Source organism: Saccostrea echinata, unplaced genomic scaffold (genome assembly GCF_033153115.1).
Source record: "Saccostrea echinata isolate AGI-Se365-2 ecotype Australia unplaced genomic scaffold, CSIRO_AGI_Sech_v1 ptg000006l, whole genome shotgun sequence".
NCBI lineage: Eukaryota > Metazoa > Mollusca > Bivalvia > Ostreida > Ostreidae > Saccostrea > Saccostrea echinata.
This window is the reverse complement of record NW_026889755.1, coordinates 10733468-10753622: the sequence shown is the minus strand read 5'-3', so window position 1 is coordinate 10753622 and position 20155 is coordinate 10733468. Positions and strand designations below refer to the sequence as shown.

The following is a 20155-nucleotide window of genomic DNA, read 5'->3' as shown; positions in this document are numbered from 1 at the left end:
GTATTTGATAAAATTCAGGCATACAATGAAAAGTCGGAACACTCAACAAAAGGAAAAGGGAAGGGGAAAGGAAAAGGGAATGCAAAGCTAGTGGAAAACCAAATTGCAGGTCCTTCTAAAGATACAGCAGGTCCGTCCAAGGTTTCAAATACTTCACGTCCATCAATTGATTTGTCAGATGAGGAGTCATTAGCTGATGAGGAAAAGTGCTGTGTCTGTGATAGACTGGAGCCTGAACAATTGAAGTTTAAGCCTTACATTGAGTTTGTTAGGTGGGGACAATGCCAATGTGGACACTGGGTGCACCTGTCCTACTGTGTGAAGGAAAAAGTAATCAGAAGAGACACACAAATTAAATGCCCTCATTGTGTTTGACATTGTTATTTCAGTCAATGATTCCTGACTTGAACTTTCAATTTCATAAAATTTCAAAAAAAAAAAAAAAAAAAGAAGAAGAATTGAAGAAATTCTATTAAATTAAATGTTTTGGTTATTATGTTATTATTTATTTTTGTTAAGATGGTTAAAAAAAAATAAATAAACAAACAAACAAACGAACAAAACAAAACAAAAATCCACAACATATTAATTTAATTTTATGTTTTTATGCCAATTACTGTGCGCCATACTTGCTATCGAAAATAGGTGACGTCATTCAAAACAACTCGGATTATGGCGGATCCAAAGAAAGTTGTAACAGTACTGGAATTCTTATGATTTCAAAAACAAATTAAGGTCAGATATATTTATGTATTGTTGACTAATAATACATAAATAGTTAAGGTGAGAAAAACATAGATGCACAGATTAAATTTGTGACTAAAGTTTTACACTATCGAAAACCGGTAACGCCAGGATATACTGACGCGTTTCATATTATATTGTTAGGCCACTATTTCAACACTGATATTTCTATGGATTTTTCTGTTTCTCGGTTATGACCAGGAGCACATGGCGGGTGTGACCGGTTGACGGGATGCTTACTCCTAAATGACACCTGATCCCGCCTCGGATGTTTTTTTTGTAGCTCTACTGGTCAGAGACCAGAAGAGCTTATGCGATAGTAAGGTGTCCGTCGTCCGTCTGTCTGTCTGTCCGTCCGTCTGTAAACAATTTTTCAAAATGCTACTCCTCCTACAGTTTTGGTCTGATTTCAGTATAACTTGGCACACAAGTAGACTACACTAAGATACATAATTCTGTTTATCGGTTTTTGATTTCAATGAACGGTGTTGCCATGGTTACTAAAAATAGAAATTTCTGTGAAAAACATTCAAAATGCTACTTACTCCTCCTACAGTTTTGGTCTGATTTCAATATAACTTGGCACACAAGTAAATTACACTAAGATACATAATTCTATATATCGGTTTTTGATTTCGATGAACGGTGTTGCCATGGTTACTAAAAATAGAAATTTCTGTGAAAAACATTCAAAATGCTACTCCTCCTACAGTTTTGATCTGATTTCAGTATAACTTGGCACACAAGTAGACTATACTAAGATGCGTAATTCTGTGTATCGGTTTTCGATTTCGATGAACGATGTTGCCATGGTTACTAAAACTAGAAATTTCTGTGAAATACATTCAAAATGCTACTCCTCCTACAGTTTTTATCTGATTTCAATATTACTTGGCACACAAGTAGACTATAATAAGATACATAATTCTGTGTATCGGTTTTTGATTTCAATGAACGGTGTTGCCATGGTTACTAAAAATAGAAATTTCTGTGAAATACTTTCAAAATGCTACTCCTCTTACAGTTTTGGTCTGATTTCAGTATAACTTGGCAAACAAGTAGACTACACTAAGATACATAATTCTTTATATTGATTTTTTTGATTTCGATGAACATTGTTGCCATGGTTACTAAAAATAGAAATTTCCTTGAAATACCTTCAAAATGCTACCCCTACAGTTTTGGTCTGATTTTAGTATTACTTAGCTCACAAGTAAACTACACTTAGTTACATTTTTCTCTGTACCAGTTTCGGATTTCAATGAACGGTGTTGCCATGGTTACTGAAAGTAGAAAATTTCTTGAAATACTTTCAAAACGCTACTCCTCCTACACTTTTTGTCTGATTTCTGTAATATGTGGCATACAAGTAGACTACAGAGATACATAATTGGTGTTATTGTTTTTTGATTTTGTTGAATGATGTTGCCATGGTTACTTAAATCAAAATTTCTGTAAAATTGTTTTAAAAGGCTACTTCTCCTACAGTTTTAGTCTGATATGATAATAAATCTTGCCACAAAAGAGACTAAACCAAGGATCATTATTCTGTTTATTGCTGTTGCAATGTTTCAAGTCAAAGTGCTGCTTTTATCTTCCTTTATAAATACAAGCAGTAGACCTACAGTCTCGTCAGAGACTTCTGGTTTAGGTCTGTGTTTGCTCTGCTACCGATCAAGGTATAATACCTACGACAGCTTAATGTGCCCTATCCCCATCTCTGCACCGCAGGATTTCTTTCACCATCCAAATGTTATCGTTGCTCTTAGTCAAGAATCTTGATAGTAAGATTGCATTTCCGTTCAATTTTATTACTTAGTAGCGATGGAATTGATCGGTCTATTCCAAAAGAATTAAATAAAATTTACATTTTATTTGACTTGCATCAAAATTCAAAATTATAGTTATTGAGATTTTAGTCTCTCTTTAAAGGAGAACATCGGAGTATAAATAGCAGCCAATGAAATAAATGGTGGGTTATTTGATTTTTCTGGCCACACTCAGATTGCAGAGCGTTATTTACAGATATTAAAATACCGATTCTCCTTTATCATCAGATGATTGTCATGCTTGTTCTTCTCATTAATGTGCAACCTTAGTCACAAATTAAATTTACTGTAATTAGAAAAGTTATAAAATCCTCACAATATATGTACAAAATAAATATCAAGTCAAAACACCTGGCCTTTACAAACAGAAACAAACAAACAAAAGAAATGGATTGTTTGTTGTTTTACGTCCCATTCGAGAATTTTTCACTCATATAGAGACGTCACCATATACCGGTGAAGGACTTCAAATTTTGACCTTTACTCGGCACTCGGGGCCATTGAGCAGTGAGGGATCTTTATCGTGCCAACGCCTGCCGTGGCACGGGAGTAGTATAGTGTGAGACATTATATCCAGGGTTGAGGTTAAAAAAAAATTGAGGTTCAGTGTAAACCAGGAAGGTAATTAGGGAGGACCGTAACAGGAAGTCAATAAGTAGTATTAATGCGAGGATTAGAATGATGAACAACGTTTCTTCGTTATTAATTTGATTTATGAAGATATCCAATCACAATTAGCGCACTGTGGTTAATTAAAAGAACTGGTGATAAAAAAATTGATTTTGATAAAGATGAAAAAGTGTGTAAGATTTTTAAATGAAGTGATAATAATTAACATTCCTTACGAGGATCGTAAAGGGGAGTGGATGATGTTAGCTGTAGACAGATGTCGGTTTAAGACACGAATCGAGAGAGTATCCCCAATGATTGATTTAGTGCTCAAGAAACATTTAAAACTTATATCGAGTAACATAAATGGAAATCCATGTATTCAGACCGGAAAACGATTACACCCGTAAACAAAATATCAGCATTAACACGCAATGTTTGCATTTCGGATGATGAAGGACAACCCATCAATTCCGGTCTAGCAAGATGAATACATTATGAATCGGATATGACGACCATCCTGTTCCGTTTCCGGAACGGGCTTTAGTATTCCGTTATTTGACTAGCAGTATTCACGGTGACAACATGTTTTCCTCTTGCTGTAAGTTATCGTTAGAAAATGGACGCTTCGTGGAGGTATACATGACGAAAGACAACGAATACAGAGTAGATCTACGCGAATGGGAATCGGATCGATATCCCACCAGCAAGGGAATAAGTTTAAAACCAGACATTTTTAAAACATGGACAATGGCTTTAGACATGATTGATAACGCTTTGAACAAGAATGAAGAGTTAAATTACCACATGGGATCCAACATTTTTTGCACAATTAAAAAGGACAATCCATGTGTGGACATTCGTCAGTACTGGCAACCAGTAGGCCAAGAACCACTCGCTCCAACGAAAAAGGGACTTTGTCTACGCCCGATCGAGTACAGAAAGTTGAAGTCTCATGTGACTGAAATAGGGAAAGCTATTCCTGAATTCGATTCACTCGTTCCATGTTTCATGCGCGATGATCATTTGAATCAATTAGGCCTGCTCCAGTGTCCTACCTGTAACCCGCTGGATTACACGAATTGGTGAAAAGAAACGGTGTAGGGAAAAAAAACTATTTTAAAGAACAATAATGAACATGAATATTGTAATATAATTAAAAATATTACTAGAATTATTTGTATGTTTTATCAGTATTGTTTCCCTTTCATTATGAATCGTTTTGCAGTAAAATCTTTGTCAATATGTCACATATTATATGTGCTTGTGCTGTAAAATGTAGTTTTATTCTTTTACACGTCAATAAATGAAGTTGTTAAACATGATTCCTATTTGTTGTATCATCAGTGTTATTGTTAAACATGTTTCCGATTTGTTATATAATCGTATTACATCATCAGGATATGCTCATAAAAATTACAACTCGGAAAGGGTGTTTACCATTTTATGATTTAAACATGAGACTGACTAACGTGGTTTATCAGGGAGAAATTAACTGTGTACTAAATCTCAACTTCTTGACTCAACAGTTAATTAATGTACGTTACGACCCAAGGTCCTTTCCGGGTGTAATTTACCAAAATAGGAAAATCGGAGGAAACTGTTTAATATTTTCCAATGGGAAAATAAATTGTAATGGTCCTTGTGAAAGTTTCAGTCAAGGCCTAAAAAGACTGAGAAAGTATGCACGCGTCATACAGAAACTCGGATACGATGTAAGTTTGCAAAACGTACGACTAGTAACTGCGTCTGCTTGCCACAAATTATCTGGAAAAGTGGACGCAAGTTCCTTGTCTCGAAGTTTGAATTTTTCATTCGACCCGGAGGTGTTTCCCGCAGTCATGTTACGACGAGAAGGTATTCATTTCACCTGTCATTTGCGAGGAACAGTTCTTATCACTGGCATCAAGAGATTGAAAGATTTAAACAACGTAGTATTTCCAACAATTTTAGAAATCGAGATGTGTTTATAAGAACAATTTCTTTTAATTTTTGATAGAGACATGTCGTACGAGAAATATTTAGAGGCCGTTTATTACAACCCAAAGCATCCAGGGTCATTTGGGGGGTTGGAAAAATTATATCGTGCCGTGCGAAAAGAGGGAAAATATGTTCCGAGTCGAACAAAAAATCAAGAACTGGTTACAAAAACAGGAAACGTTTACTCTACACAGACAGATTAATAGAAAATTCAAACGTGTGCGTGTTGTCGTTCCAGAGATTGGTTATCAGTGGGATGCTGACACGGCCGTACTGAACTCGTATCGCAAAGAAAACGATGGATTTGGTTACTTTCTTTTTGTCATTGATGTATTTTCGAAATATGCCTGGACAGTCACTTTAAAATCCACCAAAGGTAGCGAGATGTCACGTGCTTTAGCCTCTGTGTTGTCAAAAACTAACAAGCCTAAGAAAATACGAACCGACAAAGGTTCCGAATTCATGAACAGAGATGTTCAGAAGCTTCTTAAAGAAAATGGTGTGACTCATTTCTGTTCTCAAAACGAAAAGAAAGCAAACGTTGCCGAAAGAGGTATTAAAACTATAAAATCAAATTGAGTCGATACATGACTCAAAATCAGACTCATCGATGGATCGATGTCTTAGCTAATGTCACAAAGAGTTATAACGCCACCTATCACCGAACCATCAAAATGGCACCCAAGCAAGTGAAAAAGAACGACGAAGCATCTATATGGATGAGCATGTACGATCATGCTCCCAGAACTAAAGTAAAAAAATCAGAAATAAATATATCTGGACCTCTGCGTTTTCATTTTCATTTTAGAGTCGGTGATAAAGTTCGCATTTCTCATCTGAGACAACCATTTGATCGAGAATACGATGAGAGGTGGACAGGTGAATATTTCGTTGTCAAATCGCGCATGGTCAAACAGAGAATACCCCTTTATCAATTACAGGACATATATGGCGAAGACATAAAAGGGACGTTTTACGAAGGAGAATTACAGAAAGTTCTCATCGACAGAGACGCCGTGTATAGAATCGAGAAGGTGTTGCGATATAAAGGGAATCAGGCTTTAGTCAAATGGTGGGGGTGGCCAAAAAAATTTAACAGCTACATAACCAGATCGTCATTGAAACATTATAAGAAGAGTTAAATACGTGGTATATAAAATATAATAATTAATGAATTGATTTTTACTTTAAAAAAAAAATAAAAGAATGGAGCAATCTAATATGATGCAGAATGCCGATTTTCTGAGAGTTCTCAGACAAGCTAACCGCAGTCAACAGCGCACTATGATTCCTAGAGCAAGCAATCGACAAATATTAGCTCTTTGCGATGTCGTGGCTCACTTGCTGCAAGGACATGTTCCGATCTTACCTCGCGATCGCTCTCATTTCCGGCGGTGGCGGCTTGTTATGAGACAATTGATCAGTCCGAGGATTTCAATTGCACGAAAAAAAAAGACACACTACTCTCTCGCTGCGAACTAATTCCAAGACTTTTGAGAAATTATATGGCGAGGATACTCGTACGTATTCTGAGAGACAGAGAATTTTAAGTTATGAGAGCAGAGCCGCGATTCGCTTTAAACATGACTGTGTATTTATTTTTGGACGGGAAAGACTCGTCGAATTTTCATCCCTCTAATACTCCCGATGATTTTATCGTTACTCTGCCTAAGCAATACATATTGACCGGTTCTTGGGAGTGTGCGCTTTTAGAAGTGAAAATTCGTCTGTCCAAAGAAAATTTGATATCTCGAGTGTACGTATGCTGCGATATAGTTGAAGACAGTTATGTCCGAAATAATATGATACCGGTTCTGCGAGCTTGTGATGTAGCAAAGGACATTAAGGAGTCTTATAACCCTCCCTTCTACTTTGATATATCTAAACAAGACTTTCGCAACATCAGAGTTTTTATAAGAAACGAAAAGCTGAGACCTATTGCTACCAGTATTGAATCGTTTGCGTGTGTCTTGTGTTTGCGGAAAAAGAAACCATGGGCTCAGTAGAGGTGTACGACTATGATAAAATGCAATGGGTTCCTTACGTTCCCGATTTTAATAAATGGATAAAGCATTTTGAAGACATTTCCGCTGGTAGGGTTCGTCCGGATTATAAAGGGAGGTACATTGTGGGTAGCGGCTCGCAACACCGAAATGAAACTCCTTCCAGGGACCATCACCCCTCCGTGAAATTAGTGACCCCAGTAGCTCAGGCAATCGAAATGGCTAAATCGGAACTGGAACGTGAAAACGACAACTCCTCACCGAAAAAGCGAAAAACTATAAGAAAGCGACAAATGTATCGTCCACCGGGAAAACCTGCAAACTCTAAACCTAAAACCAAGAAGCCAAAGCTGAGCACGCAATTCGACGATTAATCATGAACGAAAACCATCTAAACCAACTCTCCATCTTTGAACCTCCGCCGACGGACACGACCATACTTACAAGAGAATGGGTAGAGTTTAGACCTATCAACCAAATTTCTGAGTATTCTGCTTTGGAATTCAACATTCCTCTTCTCTCCACCGGATACATGGACCTTCAGAACAGTCGCTTAAAAGTTAAGCTAGGAATACTAAGCCCATCACTGAAGAAAATGCCGTTGGTTTGACTAACTTACCTCTACACAGCATCTTTTCTCAAGTGGACACTAGTCTACAGCAGACTCCAGTGTCACAGCTGGGAACGAATTACCCCTACAAGGCCTACATCGATACCTTACTATCTACATCCTCCGAAAACTACGAAGTGCGTCAGTCTCAGCTCTACTTTAAAGACACCTCTGATCCCGACGATACGGACCCGATCAAAGGGATAAACATCGGTTTATTTCAAAGATATCAGTTTACCAAAGGTGGAAAAATTGTGGACTTGGAAGGTCCCTTACACGTTGATATTTTTCAACAAGATCGTTTGGTTTTGAACGGGGTCGCACTTTCCCTTAAACTATGGCCAAGTAAGGATTCATTTAGATTAAAGTCAGCTGAGGGTAAAGATTACAAAATACAAATTATCGATGCCAGTTTTAAACTCTGCATTCAGCGACCTAATCCCGCCCTTATCATGACGCATGTGAAAATGTTGGAGAAGCCCCCTGCCGTGTATCCCTACTTGTTTTCTAATTTAAAAATTGCTTACATCGCTAAAGGAGAATTCAGTTTGACCATAGACGACGTATTTCAAGGAGAAGTTCCGTCTACGCTCATTCTGGGAATGGTGTCCAGTAGCGCCTTTAACGGAGATTATAAGAAATCTCCTTATAACTTTCAACATTTCAATTGTAACTTTGTAGCTTTCTACGTTGACGGGCAATCACTTCCCTCTAAACCTATACAACCGAATTACGACTCAGGTGCATACTAGGAAGCTTACCAAACCCTTCTTCAAGGTAGAGAGCACGTTAGTGTAGAGCGAGGGGAATATCCCATTGGAAATGCGTTATATGTCTTAAACATTAATCCCTACATCGACTTTAATACGAAGCGGAAAGATCATTGTCGCTTAGAACTAAAATTCGCTTTACCCCTTCCCGAGAGTGTGACTCTAATATTATACGGAAAATTCCAACAGGTTCTCCACATTGATCAGTCTAGGAGCATTATATTCAAATGAACAACTACGAAAAAAAACCATTATTTATCATCATACGACGTTCAAGTCGTATGCGCCGACGACCTGCCTGCTGTTGCAAAAAAGCACCAATTTTGGATCGTGAATACGGACGAATGCGGGGGAAAAGGTTTACATTGGGTTGTTTTTCATTTTCCCTCAAAAGGATCTATAGAGTTCTTTGATTCCCTCGGAAATCCCCCGGAACATTATCATAGGAGATATCAAAGTATTTTAATATTCAATGGACCGAGATATAAATATATCGATTCCAGAATCCAGTCCGAGAAATCTTCCTTGTGTGGACAATATTGTATCTATTTCATCTTACAAAGAATTAAAGGACGTTCTATGAATGACATTGTACACGACTTTAATGATTTAAATACGCATGCAAACGATCGTTTAGTGTCTAATTATATAAATGATATACCTAAATAAAAATATTCCGTTCTCATAATTACATTTTTATTGTTGTTATTATATATACAGCTTCTTTAAAAAATCAACTGCGGAAAAAATCTGGAATATCCATTGATCTGAACTACCCCCCCCCCCCCCCCAGTACAATGTGACCCCTATAGTGATTTTCCACTTGCACAGCTGCTGCGTTGTGAGAGGAGATGGTTTCAAGGAACAGTTAACACGTGGATTTCTGTATAGAGAGGGCAATATGATCGAATGTTAACACAAGTCTTTAAATTTATAGAATTAAGTAATTTCAAATGCGCATTTTTTTTTTCATATTTCCTTTTAATTATTAAGATTTAAATCCTTTTGTTGTGATAACATAATTCATTCGATGAAGGCTAAAACTTGACATCACACAAGTACAGGGATTCAAAGATAAAAATTATGTTTCCCTCTAACTTTTCGTAAAGAAATTCGTTGTTCTCTTGTCATCACAATAAAATACCACCACTTAGATTTATTATCTTTCTTCATTTAATCTTCTTAAAAAAGGAATAACTTTCTCCAGCTTTTATCAATAAATACCCTAGACTAACTTTAAAAATAATGTTTGATTACCCTTTTTCGTCTCAGGATGAAGAAAATGAATCAGTGGGTAGTTATGGAATTCCATAGGTAGTTGAGAAAAAAAAATTCAATGTTAATTTAAAAAAAAAAAGATTCTGAGTCATTTTCAGTCAGCTGGTCGGGAGAGGGTAATCAGACGATTTTTTAAAGATGGCCTACTCAAACTATATTTCTTTCCTTCTATTCCTGTGCATTGCGTAAGAGTATTCAAAAGTATGATAATACTCAGTATTTTTTTTTCATATTTATATCACTTTTGGTCTCCAAAGTGTTATTAATCAATTTCTATTTATAGTGTTTTAATCAAATTGAAAGAAACAAACAACAAAGATTTTTTTTTCTTATATATACATTTCTTTATCTTTTCATATTTCAAGAAAATAAAAGAAAAATAATCCACATGAAAATATGTACACTCCTGTTCTTTTTAAAGTAACTATATACAATGTCATTAAGAAAAAACAATCCACAAGAAAATATGCAAACCCCTGTTCGTTTAAAGTAATAACTATGTACAATGTCTTTGTGTCTCTCTAGTTTGCATATTTAGAAACCATATCTCATCGGAGCTCTCCTCACTCGTAGTGAGCGACGAACTGGTGTGGCTCGAATGTGGCGTACTGGCGGCGCGTAGTTCCGAGGTTGTCTATTTCTAGTTAACGCCGAACACTTCAAAGTCACATAAAGCACTATAACAAAAAAAAAATAAGATTACTGTTAATCTAATTTCACTAGGTGAAATTCACTAGAAAATTCTCTAGAGAATTCTGTCTCTGATATATCGTCCATGCGATTAGTGATCCCTCTTCGTTTCACGCATTTCCGAATAATGAAAATAGTGCACACACACAAGCCGAGGCAAATCACTATCACTGACGAAATACCAGCGGCAATAATCCAAGGAGCGTCTGAAATACGTAACGCCAATACTTAAAATTTAATTCTATATTTGGTAAAATTTTTATTTCTTTACTTTCATTCTTATAAATCTTAATATAAAGAATTCATTTTTTAATTGTATAGGTTTAAAAAAGTTAACTTACTAAAACTAACGGCCATTGTCTCCAACGCCAGGGTTGTTGTGTTTGCCATCTGACTCACTGTAATCGTCTCTGACAATTCCGACCTCTGTAAGCAGGGCAAAAGACAAAAAAAAATCTTAAATAATCTAAATTTGTTGCATTTGAAGAAGAAGAAAAAAAATAAATAAAAAATCAAGATAAATATAATTGTTTAATTTATGCAATATTGTTAAAGTTACCTCGCAAACTTTGTCCGCTGACTGTTGTTTTGGAGTTGGCGTGGAAGTGGCGACAGTCTACTTCTGAATAGAGGACCTGGACCTTGGCTATGTCGCTGGATGTGAAGTCAATAGGTCTCCCTTCAAAACTCTGCGGATGATCACTACATCCCCTGACTTCATGGCATTCATCGCATCTTTTACATCATTGCATCTCAAGAGTTCTTCCTTTCGCTCACACCCTGTCGTTAACCCAATGCAAAACGTCAAACAAATCCACCCGTACATCTTAATGATCTTTCTCCAAGTATTTCTGAGACAGTGATATTGTTGCTCCGTGGGGTGCGCGGAATTCTGGGTAAACACACTGACCTCGCAATCAGTCAAGCGTAAGCAGGCAGCTGGGACATCAAAGACCCGGCGAGGGGATTGCATAATCTACACTGGTCATACTAGAGACTTGTGTATAGCAGGTGGCCAGCCGAAGACATGAGACGAGCAAGAGAACAAATTACATAATCTGCATCCAACTGAAGACTTTAGATCTTCAGAAAGTGTACAGTTGTACAAAATTAAAAAATATTTATTTATTTATAGTATAAAATTCAAAGTGTTGTGATATGAAATAAAATCTTGTTTTTAGCAGTCAAGAAACGAAATTTGTCATTATCATAGTGTTTTTGTTTTTTTGTTTGTTTTTTTTTTTTTTTCACTTAAAAATTCAAAGTGTTGTGATTAATTCTTGTGTCAGTAGTAAGGTGATTCCAAGTTTATGTATGATCAAACAAGAGTAAAATAAACATATTAGACAGCTCCAATGGTTAATGAGAAGAAAAAAAAATTTATATGTATACATGTATATTAATATAGTGTAATGAATTTACTTTTAAATTAAAGGTAGAATAAACCCTACCCCCCCCCCCTCCATTCGTTGTTTTAATGAAATTTAAATTGAAGCAGGGTCTGAAAGAGAAAAAAAATGATAAAATTTTAAAAGGGAAAATCTATGCCACACTACTGTACACCAATTAACAATCATAATAATTTACCAGGTGGTGTTCTGCTCCTGCAGAGAGGACATCCACGGGACTTCTTCGAACGCTGGAAACACGCCATGCAACAAGCTATCTTCTTGCATGTATAGCATATATAGCTTATACATTTCTCTTCGCAGCAGAGTCTACATTCAAAATTCGTAAGTGGAAAGCGGGCGTACATGCAACCCCACCTCACCTCTCCGGTCTGTTCATTTTTTCTACTGCTCATGATTTTTGGGGGGGGGGGGGTCGTAAGAGAGTGAGGTTCTGTACTGGTCGAGTTTTAATACAGGGCTTTTTATAAGAAATCTGTTTAGTTTGTTATTACTCTGATTTACTCAAATGCCACACGGGTGGTCAGTTTGAGAAGGTGTAATAACATCCTTTCCAACAATTCCATTGTAACAAATAAAGTGATAGTTTTGAATTTATTACAAAAAGAACTTAATAGATTTATCTGTGTAAATAATGTCTGTTGGTTAATTAACGTGTTTTCTTTTTCATTCACTGACACTACATGTATCGTCTACTGGAACAACACATCAATAGAGTTAATCCGCATTTATTATTTTTTTTAATCCCATATCAGTAGTAAGGGGTATAGTCTGGGGTCTATATGGGGTCACTGACGTCATGGGTCCGTCTGGGGTCACCCATCCCATGAAAGCCGTCTGAGGTCGATGACGTCACGACCCATCCCATAAAACCGTCTGGGGTCACTCATCTGATAAAACCGTTTGGGGTCACCCATCCCACAAAGCCGTTTGGGGTCACCCTTCCCATCAAACAGCCGTCTGGGGTCACCCCTCCGTTTTTCCCACGATCAAATTCTTGGTTTTTCCACTAGGGGATTGTCTCAGACACACCCTATAAATTCCTTATGTTTATTATATAAACTCCAACTTTCATTTATATTTTTATTCTGCAAAGAGGAAACACTTTAATTTATACAAAGACAGTACTTGTATTAGTAAGTATACTTTGCATAATTCTTGTTACCCAACATGCAGTTTCTTTTCTTTCTTGTTACCCAAATAATTTCCCCTTTTCAAGAATTACACTTTCATTTTTTTTTAAATATTTTATTAGCATGATTTTTAATATTTTATAAATATTTATAAATATAAGAACAAAGGAATATTAATGAGAACCTTCAATAGACCTACATTTAACAAACAAAGGCTTCATAATAGTTAACTCAAATAAAACCTAACTTTTTAAACATTTGAAATTATTTTAAACATTTCAAATAATCCTGCATATAATTAACAATCATTGAAGTTTGTATTGAGTCCACTCTAACTGAATCACTTACTTTCTTAAACATTTGAAATTATTTTAAACATTACAAATAATCCTGCATATAATTAACAATCATTGAAGTTTGTAATAATTAAGTTCAGTCTAACTGAAACAACTACTTTTTTAAACATTTGCAATTATTTTAAACATTTCAAATAATCCTGCATATAATTAACAATCATTGAAGTTTGTAACAAGTCCACTCTCACTGAATCAATGAGTTCAGAAAGGGCGCTTAACTCCTCCTTAAGAGGATACTGCCTCGACGTTTGCGAAGATGCGGGGGTCCCTGTCCCTGATGGGACTGCTGGTAGCACTGGTGTATTTCTAGCTGTCGGTGTTAGGGTATGGTCAGAAGTCGGAAGGTTAAGTATCGAGTTAAATTCTGTTGGTGTAGATGACAGGTTAAGGGACGATGCGGGGCTGGATGGAACACATATAGGCGAAGACGGGCTATATCCCAACGCAAACTCTGATTTGATTGGTGGTGTAGGACATGGGTTATATCCATACGCAAAGTCGGGTGCCTGGGGGTCGAGCTCAGCTTTAATTGGTGGTGGTGAGGGACAAGGTGGGCTATAGCCTATCGCAAACGTTCTTCTCTTTAGCGCTTCATATTTAGCAGGATTATCCTTCCTGTAATAATGAACATATTTAAAATGAAAAAAATTGTGAATAGATGTAAAATTAGAAATATCTGGAAAATTCTTTTTAAATGCTATACTCCATCTGATTTTAATATATACACGTGTAAACTATATGATACATAATTCTTTAAAAATTACTTCCAATTCTAAAGTAATCGTAAAAATTGTTTATGTTCCAACAAAATACTTACCGAAATTTCTTTAAAGTCTGGTCTTCTTCATCTCTTTGCTGGGTGTATGACGGAATACTCTTACCCAATTTTCTAAAAAAAAAAAAATAATAATAAAATAATAATAATAATTAAAAACGCCAGGGAGGTAGAAAAGAAGGGAAGGTTACTCTTTTGTGAAGGAATTCTGCTTTTAAATTAAAAAATTCTCACGCACTTAAAAAAAAATTAGTTAATAACTTTTATTGACACTAATGATACGCATTTAAGAAACATTCACCTTCGTGTTAAAATAAGTGAGTCTTCCGTCTCACTTATTTTCCTTTTGACACCCCCAGATGGAACGTTATCAAACACGTAGGGGTCTTTAGGAGAATTTCTGTAGAATAAAATGTTTTTTTTTTTTTTCACAAAATATTGTAAAATTTCACATTTTTGGGGATATACAAACTTTAAATAAAATATTTTAAAGTCAATTTTCACAAAATATTGTAAAATTTCACATTTTTGGGGATATACAAACTTTAAATAAAATATTTTAGAGTCAATTTACCCTGATTCAAAGACCCCCACATAGGACTCCTCTCCAAGCCTAATCCATTCTTCCTCAAAGTCTCCAAAGGATCTTGAGGGGGAAGATGTACGTGTGTTAGATTCCCTGGAGAGACAGAATTTTACATTACTGTCCAAGAAAGATAACTCCAGATTACACATACATGTGTATTCAAAATTTTGACTTAATAACACCGTTCACTGAAAAGTGCTAATGTCTTCCTATAGTTTATAGTTTATAAGTAGGAATTTTAATTAACTTTTTTTTTCCTCTTCAGGCTAAAAATACCTTTTAGTAAATAATTGAATAAAATTAATTGATTAAAAGTACTGAATTTGGGGAAAAAATCTAATTTTTTTCAATAAGATTCTATCTCCCTCCAAAATATGAGAGACTGGATTAATTTAATTGTTAAAGAAACAAAATTTGAAATATAACCTTAAGTACTCACTGAAACTTGAAAAATTCTTCAGCCATGGTTGAGATTGTGAACTTGAGCTCTTTTTTCTCAATGATTTTTGCTAAATTTACACCCTCTTTATATACCCCAAGGGTGGAAAGGATTGGTCCATGCTACTAAGGAATATTTTTGGGGGGGGGGATATTCTAAATGTGTGGGTTGGAGATGGGTTGGGTGTGAGAGTTAAAGAACCGGGTCGGGCACGTGTTTCTGTTATCAATGTCGCAATTACCTTTTTAAAAAGTCCGCGATCATATCGTGCACCTGCGCTTAAAATATTTCCGGAACGAAATGTGATAAAACATGATGATGAAATACTCATAGAAGATTGCTAAATATTTTCTAGTACATTGTATATTTATTCATTTATCAATTATAATGATGTAGTTTTACAATGGCTACCCCCAAACCACTCATGCACACACATGTAATAAATTTGCTCAAAGGAACACATAAGAAAAATGCTCACTTAATCATTTAATCCTGCAATTATTTTTTTTATTTATGCCTCTTGTGACAAAACTTAGGTATAACAAGAATAGATATGGGTTACCCCATATCCAAGATATTCGACTTTTAATTTTTTCGAATTTTCATTGTGTTCAGATGATTTCTAATAAAAAAACAAGTATTTACTGACAAAACGTCAGAGATACTCAAGCTGTAGAAAGTCAACTATAAAACTGCCATATACATAAATATCCTAAAATGACATAATATTTAGGCTACTGAGTTTCAACATCTTTTGTTGAGTAAAATATGCATATAGTAGGAAACAAACTGCATGTACATATATAACGTTACATGCATGTAGTGACTTTATCACAGAGTTGCACATGCATAAAAATAGTTTTAATTTCACATAGAACATAAACTAAATATAATTAATCGTATAATTTTAAAAATGTATTTAACGCCTCACTCATTTTCAGGAATATTTAATCCAAATAGCATGTTACAGGCCTATAGCAACGTTTTCAAAGTGAAAGGGGGGGGGGACTCCCAAAAAATCCCGCGTACTGTGGGCCTGTGCTACATGTGTACCATCTAACTTTCCAATGATAGAATCTTCTGTAAAAAAAAAAATTCAAAACAAGTCCAAGCCGTTATGGATTATCAAAGATAGCCCATTTTTATAAATAGCAAAACTACAGATCTATCAAGGATAGATTTTAATTTATTTTTTAATTTTGTGCTATTAAAAAGTACTATCACTCAAAGTATAGGCAGATGTTAAAGATGGTCCAACCTGTCACCTTTTAGAGTAATCAATGAACTCGTCCAATGATGCATTGACGGCCGTTGTTAAACGGGAAAGCGCGAGATCGGTTGCGGCTATGGAGCATCACTGAATATTCCTCCACCATATACTGATTTTGAATATACAGACGTTTTGAAGATAAACTTCATTTTTGTTTCTAGAAATGTTTTTATTTACAAAAATAGTACATTTTCGTGTTAGATCGATGACCATAACTCAGCCCCTCTAGCCCAGTATAAGGCTTCACCTTGAGTAAAAAACCTGCACTTGTTATGAAACTGGTGTATAGTTCTAAACTTCTTTATGTCCGTAGCAAGTACTGATACCCAGTCTCCTAATCTAAGCGTCACTAGGGAACGGTGCACACACCTGTTCTTGCAAGACCAAATAGCCTAGGTCTACACACGTGCGAAGATCTTTCCGAGCTCGGAAAATCACGTTGCTTTGCCGAGAAGTGTTTAACCATAATAACCATTCCGTTATTTAAAAAAGAGAGAAAAAACACAAACACACAGTTAATGATTAACATTCTAACTCAAAAGAAAATATACGGCAATTAACGAACAATAATCATGACAGTAATATAATTGGTGAAAAGATTTATCATTATCAATCGAAGTGTGACCTATATATTTTCGTGAAAAAGACTGAGGAGGCAGCGAGCGTAGGAATATGAAAACTTTTTATTTGCTTTTCTGGGGAAAAAGTGATTTTCTGAAAATCTTTTAACGTTAATTTTGTTTTCTTTAACGTATTAAATATACATGATTATTCTTAATATTTGTTGTAATGTTTTATCTACTGATCATGAATGGAACTATTTTCTTCGGAACAATTGTGTGAAGAGTACCTGACTTTAGTAATATATCTTGAATAGATAATATGCACTGATCGAATATATTAAAAATTGTACAGAATCTATAATGACAAAGTATAAAAATGACCAGTCTGAATCTGTCTTATTTTCTTTTTATTAATTATTTTTATATTAATAAATGTGTAGATAGCATTCAGACGACACAATACTAGTAGGTCCTAACGTGTCAACTTGTAAGTCAAAAACAATTAACAAATGAAAAAAAATCCTAGGGTGCGATTCGCATATTTGTGTAGGTGTCACTCTAGTTTTGTTAGCCTATTTTTTTTACACCCTTTGGGTCAGGTGCACCGACTATTGACAGTTTATCTAGGTCACATTAATCATTTTTGTCTGTTATATTTAAAAAACACTTCGTACAGAAAAATAAATATGTGTTGAAATATTGTATTATAATGACCACACAATATTCGTGCATCTATCGTTATGCGCAATAAAGATACCCTTATGTTGACCACATTTCATACTAATGAATATTATTGATAATTTAAGTCGTATATTCAACCTGAACGGGGTACACATCATAACCGTATTTGGAAAGGTCTAAAAGTCGCATGTACAGATCGATAAAATTTGACCTAAACGCAAAAAGTGTGTCAAAGTTTATTCAGATCACAAGAGTCGTATCTAATACGTTGTAATATTTTTAAAAAAAAAACAGCCCGTATTAAAAAAAGTAACTACATGTTCAAAAATGTCATATCACACAATGTGGGTTTTTGTGAACAAAAGTCATGAATTATAAAACTGTCGATCGTGCGTTGAAGTCTGTATATATCCAATTCATTTAATCTATATTTTATTAATATAAATCTAAATTTGCGCCTTTCACGTTATTTTAACCCAAACCATCCTTCAATATCTGTCATCGTGTGTGTGTGTGTGTATAAGGGTTTCCACGAGAGAGAGAGAGAGAGAGAGAGAGAGAGAGAGTATTACGATGACTCTCAGAGTGCATCATGCACTTACAAATGTATTTCATTTCAACAGAATTAATAATCATAGTTTATATAGCATATATATGAATTAATTTTGAAAAAAGGGTAGATCAGAAGATCACGTGACCAAAATTTTCGCGCGGATATGTTATCACGCGCCCATGCTGAAAAAAAAGATGGAGGAGAGGTCTGTGAGGATGATGTGTGTTATAGGCCTATCTATTGCTTTATGCCCCGTAATTTTGGGTGCCGTATTAAGGAGTCCCACCAGAATCGTAAGACATGTTACTTGCCTTGTATTAATATCACGGTGCAAGCGTCAGAAGTTCGAGACGTTTTTGTGACGTCATGTAGACTGAACTCTGTATTCGTAATTGGAAATATGTCATCGGTACATATTCACCCACTGGACCAAAGTCACAAAGAATGTGGTAAGTCTTAAATATTTCAATTTCAATTAAGTTATCGTACACAGATCCCATTATCCCCCCCCCCTTTCATTGTTGGACAAGTGAAGTAGTACTGAAGTAATTAAATTTGCATCAAATCTGGGTTTTTTTCATATTGGTATTGAGGTGATCACTAGTGAATTAATTTTTTATCGACCATTAAAAAGTACACATAACTGCAAAAAAAAGACGCTCTATCTCCGAAGGTTTACGGAAAGTGCTGCGCGTTTAAATAAAGATCGGGTTCGACATAATATGAATTCGAAAATCAGAGGCATTCCGAATGTTTCATGAATTCTATTTTTTTAAATTTCAGAGCCAAAACAAATCACAGAAACGGGGAAGAACGGTGAGCATTTGAATATACTAATTAAGAAAGATTGTGTGTGTGTAAACATATACAAAGTCTTATAAATATTGCTGTAAAAGGATCTATAGGTAAGGGTGACATTATCAGACCTCGGGTGGCATTAAGTCCATACAGTCTTGAACATGTTGAAAATTTGAAGTAGAAAGGTTTTATGATACCCTTTTTTCCCCTCAGAACCAGTTGAGAAAACGACCAGGCAAGTGGTTTCAAGAACGACAAGAACAACGATAGCTATCACTGAGACCCGAACACCTCATCCCACTAAAGAAGAAGGTAATGGAGGTAAGATGTATACCATAAGTATATAACACATGATGTTTGTGTATAGTCAATGCGTGGCAAGTATACTTTCGTGAACATGGTCAAGGTATAAAAGAAGAAAAAAAATGTTCATAATGACTTTTTGTTTTATTTTTCAGAGCCAGATGAGAAAACAACACAGCCTAGGATTACAAGAACGACAAGAACAATGATAGCTAGCCCCACGACCCGAACACCTCATCCCACTAAAGAAGAAGGTAATGGAGGTAAGATGTATACCATAAGTATATAACACATGATGTTTGTGTATAGTCAATGCGTGGCAAGTATACTTTCGTGAACATGGTCAAGGTATAAAAGAAAAAAAATAATGTTCATAATGACTTTTTGTTTTATTTTTCAGAGCCAGTGGAGAAAACAACACAGCCTAGGATTACAAGAACGACAAGAACAATGATAGCTAGCCCCACGACCCGAACACCTCATCCCACTAAAGAAGGTAATGGAGGTAAGATGTATACCATAAGTATATAACACATGATGTTTGTGTATAGTCAATGCGTGGCAAGTATACTTTCGTGAACATGGTCAAGGTATAAAAGAAAAAAATAATGTTCATAATGTCTTTTTGTTTTATTTTTCAGAGCCAGATGAGAAAACAACACAGCCTAGGATTACAAGAACGACAAGAACAATGATAGCTAGCCCCATGATCCGAACACCTCATCCCACTAAAGAAGAAGGTAATGGAGGTAAGATGTATACCATAAGTATATAAC

The 20155-nt window shown here is 35.5% G+C and overlaps 1 protein-coding gene across 1 annotated transcript; it reads right to left on the bottom strand.

Moving 5' to 3' along the window:
• Positions 1-13527: 13527 nt before the first annotated feature.
• On the bottom strand, positions 13528-14949 carry LOC133180116 (uncharacterized). The gene is made up of 4 exons (XM_061314692.1): positions 14761-14949; positions 14488-14586; positions 14229-14300; positions 13528-14026 (listed from the first exon to the last, which is right to left on the bottom strand). The coding sequence occupies exons 1-4, from the start codon at positions 14919-14921 to the stop codon at positions 13528-13530; spliced, it is 831 nt and encodes a 276-aa protein (XP_061170676.1). The 5' UTR covers positions 14922-14949.
• Between the last annotated feature and the right edge of the window lie 5206 nt (positions 14950-20155).

What these genes read in the sequence shown, in the direction of transcription:
- LOC133180116 (XM_061314692.1), bottom strand. Translation starts at nt 14,921, where the DNA reads ATGTGTAATCTGGAGTTATCTTTCTTGGACAGTAATGTAAAATTCTGT. An exon ending in GTGGGGGTCTTTGAATCAGG is followed by an intron (nt 14,587 to 14,760) that starts GTAAATTGACTC and finishes TTTATTCTACAG; the next exon opens with AAATTCTCCTAAAGACCCCT. An exon ending in TCACTTATTTTAACACGAAG is followed by an intron (nt 14,301 to 14,487) that starts GTGAATGTTTCT and finishes TTTTTTTTTTAG; the next exon opens with AAAATTGGGTAAGAGTATTC.